Here is a 4,419-nt window from a genome sequence, read left to right on the forward strand (position 1 = left end):
GACCATGGGTCAAGTTACTTGGTTGTTTGAATCTTTGACTTTCTTCTGTGAACTTGAGGAAAATGGTCAGGCTCTTCTGGATCCACACATTGCAAAGTATCTGGGAGTCAGTGAGCAACAGAACACTTCATTCTCTTCTATCCAGCTCCTCATAGATATAAAGGGGACCTGGGAAAGCCCAGGTATAAATACATTTCCCAGGTTACAGGACAACTTAGCAGCATGTTTACTACTTTTAGGATGAGGACGGATATGTCCCTAGTATGGTGTAAACAAACACACGATTGCAAATGGTTTTACTTTTCTTTCTTCCTTTCTTTCTTTCTTCCTTCCTTTCTTTTTTTTTTTTTTAAAACACTGTTGTTTAAAAACATGCCATTTATCATCTTCAAGATGGCTGATTTCTGAGAAGAGAAATCACAGACAAAAGAGATACTGAATGAATTTTACCCTTGTTCAGTTGTGCAAGGGCTGGGCCAAACTCCGGTTTATTCAACAGTAAGGAGAAAGATCATAGAATAAACCACCTTGAGAAACAGAAGACACAGTGGATATGCACACATGTTCAGGAGACAAGGTCGGCAGTTCTCTTGAAACTAAAGCCACCCTTCTCTCCTGGCCTGTGAGTCTCTGAATCCATCCAGCACTGAAGATAAAGTTTAAACCATTTATTGCTCTCCATACATAAGGATGACTGTATGTGGTATATTTGGTATGTATGTGTGGTGTGCACATGTGCAGTGTGTGTTGTGATGGTCTGTGTGTGTTCCTAGACTGCTCTGGAGTGTAATCTTTCACCCCATGACAGTTGTAAACTCTCTGATCTGAGCTAAGGGGTGGCAGAGAAAAGTTTGCATCTCAGTGAATAAATCTCTTCATATAGAAATTAGGGTAAAACTGGAAGATTGGAGGTAGTTGCAGAATCTCGCTAGTAACCACAAAATCCCTCTCTATACCTGTGTTTCATAGAAATGATCATCAAACTTGGACCCTAATTGTCATTAAAAGAAATGAACACAGCTGCTTTTCTGAAAAACTTGTGATAAACAAAAACGTGGAAGTCAAGAAATCTTTGCTTATAAAATGTGAAAATTCTAGCTACAGTGAACTGATCAACCACACTTCATTGTATAAGGTAAGAAGTTGAAAGAACTTCCCCTTAAAACTTGAAAGGAAAGAAAAAAAAACACATGGAGAATAGGAAGACAGTTGAACACTTTGCCATCGTCAAAAACAAAGTGGTCTAGGGGCTGGAGAAATGGTTCAGTGGTTAAGAACATTGCCTGCTCTTCCAGAGGTTCTGAGTTCAATTCCCAGCAACCACATGGTGGCTCACAACCATCTGTAATGAGGTCTGGTGCCCTTTTCTGGCCTGCAGACATACACACAGACAGAATATTGTATACATAATAAACAAACAAACAAACAAACAAGTGGTCTACCTCCCCATGACTTACTTGGCCTGTGTGAGAAACTGTCCCATATGGCTATCGTCAAGTGCCATTAAGCAGTATGTGTAGCACTGTAGCCGCCCTGTACTATAGTAGGTATTCAGGACATGATGGTGGCTTCTTCTCTTCTGCCTCTCCTTCTTTTTCCTTCTATTAAAAAAAAAATAAAATTAGGGGAATGCTAATTTAGAGTTTTTCATTTTCTTTTGCCACACCCATTCAAAATGCTGAAAGACAATTGCATGTGTTTTTCTGAATACATACATTTGTTTTATAAAGCAGGAAGACAGGAAATGACAAAAAAAGTGAAGTGAAAAATCATTCCCATTCCCTGAGCTGTGTTTGTTCCTTTACCTAGAGAAACATCTGTCCTGAAAAGTTGCTTGCTCTCTGGTCTTTTCCTTCCTAATTAAAACGATATAGTTATTCACCCATACCTGTGAGCAGCTCTCTTTCAAACAGGGAATGTGTTTTCTCTGGATTTGGTTTAAACCCCCTAATCTCCTTGTTATTAGACATGTTTGAGTGTCCTGTGTCCTACTGTTATTTATAGACTGTAATGAATGATATATATTCATATAAATCTTTGCATGCTTATATGATTAACCCTTCAGGGAAAATGCCTAGATGTAGGATTACTGAGCCAGCGGGAGGTTAATTGATCAGCTTTTGATACACATTAGCCAATTCTGCCCCACCCCCCTTTACACCGTCCCAACACGGGAAACAATACTTTCAGAAGGTTAAAAATCTGACAGAAAACAGAAAACACTTCAGAAACGGGGGATTTCTTCCTATTATTCTCTTAGGAATGGTAAGAGAAATTTGTAAATTGTAGCCTTTCTTGTGGATCACCTGTGCATTTTCTGTTTGCTTCATTGGCGAGCCTTTTTCTTACCAGGTCGTAAGAGTTCCTTTCAAAGATGCTGTGGAGAAGCTCGTCATACTTCTGTCTCATATTTATCATGTAGAAAACGGTGTTTGCATTCACATGCATGCACACGTGTGACATGACATATCATGTCTGTGGAAGAGCAGTCCTGAGCTGCTGACCCTGTCAAAAAACTAGACAGGGGAACTTGGGGAAGCCGAACCATTAACGAGTTTCCTGAAGTATGTGGGTCGTTCTTGCTGTCGCAGTGTTTCTGTATGAGTTTTCAAGGAGATTTCTTATCTGAAATACTTTCTAAACATATAACTCAGTCTTGGGTTGGCTTGCCTTCTCTTGCTGTCTAATATACGTACTTTGCAGTACGTGTAAATTAAGGAGGCGTGGTTAGTGGGTTTTAGAAAGCCCCACTATACAGATAACTAAATTTAGATGTATGATCTGGCTCTGTTTATGGCTGAACATCTGTAACACGAGCAGTCACATGAAAAATCTAGTGGCTGGTCTATGACCTTCCTGAGGGGAATGGTACTAGACATTTTAGTCAGAAAAAGTCTAATTGGAACAGAAAATGAAGGCCTTCTGGCATTTTGTCTACCATGGAGAAAGTTTGCTTCAGTTTATACAATTTTCCTTATACTCAGAAACACTTTGCTGGCATGAGGTACACATGGGACTTTGCAAGACATTTGGGTAACTGCTTGGTCCTTGCTCCGGAGGCCACCAGCAGTGGCCAGCATGAGGCGAAGTCTGTGGGCATTCTATTCCCCTTGCCAGGCATGTGGAGGGACTGTGTCACACGACCAGAGTTAGTTGGTCAACTTCCTTTCCTCACAGTCTTACACTTGCCTGAACCTATCAGTGGGTGACCGAGGGCTAGTTTGCAGACAGTGGCTTTAGTATTGTTATTATTGATTTCTATGACATTTGTGGGAGAAACAGAAAGATTAAAGTATGTCTATGAATTTGGCCATCTATGCCCTTTGGTACAGGATATTAAGAATCCAGAGTGGGCAACATCTACTCAGTTTTCTGGGTCATTCTGTCCACATTCCCACGGCCCATACCCTTAAATACAGAATTGGACCCAAAGTGTCATGCAGTAGAGTTGGTTCAGAGACATTCTTTACCTAAGCAGGATTTTTTGTTGTTCAAGTATTTCGGCTCTGTTTCTGTTTGTCCGTCTCTCTCTTTGATTGTGTGTGAACAACAAATTAAGATAAAATGACAATAGTGGTGATGCCACTACTCTTCAGTAGTGACAATGATAACAGGGAGCTTCACTGCTCCAGGGGAAGGAGGTGAGTTGATGGTTTTTTGTTCTGTTTTCCTTTATCGCTAAAGATCTTAAGCTTTAGAAAAGTGAAGGGCTGCAACGAGAATACTGCCTTTACTGACTTGAAGTGTTTTAACTTGCCTTTAAATACCCAGAACTGTAAGGAAATAGTCTTACAGGGACTATTACGAGGGATCCAGAAGGATGCTGAGTTTGAAGATGGGGGTTATTACACTTGCGTGCATTCTGTCCACCATAATGGGAAACAGTACAACCTCACCAAGACCTACAATATAACCATTATCGAAGGTAAGAGAAAGTTTTTGGAAGGAGTGAATGCGTATGAGGGAAGCAGACTCTTTCTTTCACTGTGAAGTTACTTGGGTCTGGAGAGGGTACCTTGAGGTTAGGAATACTGTTGTTGTAACTTTGGAGCAGTGGTTGTACTTTCTAATGCTACCTCAGCCAGAAACTCCACAGTTACCAGCCTGCTTCTCTAGCAGCGGCTGGGCTGCTCATGGGACAGCCAGTGAGATTCTGCTCCTGCAGGCACTAGCTGAGTAGCTGCCAGTAAAAGGTAGCTTTAACTAAATCTCTATCATTCTAATTATGAATATGACTAGAGAGTCAAGGGCTCGGGTGAAAACCTGCGAGCTCAGAGAGGCTGAGGAGCAAATTATCTTGCCGTCTCTCCTTGTTGGCATCCAGTGAAGACCCTTCCTTCCACTTTGCCAAACCAGAAAAACCTATGTCATCCCAAACCCACCCTACTACTTTCTCTCTCTCTCTGTCTCTCTCTCTCT

The 4,419-nt window shown here is 41.2% G+C and overlaps 1 protein-coding gene across 1 annotated transcript in view; it reads left to right on the forward strand.

Moving 5' to 3' along the window:
- Il18r1 (interleukin 18 receptor 1) overlaps positions 1-4,419 on the forward strand; it is a 31,695-nt gene that overhangs the window by 11,201 nt on the left and 16,075 nt on the right. The window contains exons 4-5 of the mRNA XM_026785704.1: positions 970-1,135; positions 3,772-3,925. Of these exons, the coding sequence (XP_026641505.1) occupies positions 970-1,135; positions 3,772-3,925 (320 nt within the window). The remainder of the gene's footprint in view (positions 1-969; positions 1,136-3,771; positions 3,926-4,419) is intronic.

Source organism: Microtus ochrogaster, linkage group LG2 (genome assembly GCF_000317375.1).
Source record: "Microtus ochrogaster isolate Prairie Vole_2 linkage group LG2, MicOch1.0, whole genome shotgun sequence".
Lineage (NCBI taxonomy): Eukaryota > Metazoa > Chordata > Mammalia > Rodentia > Cricetidae > Microtus > Microtus ochrogaster.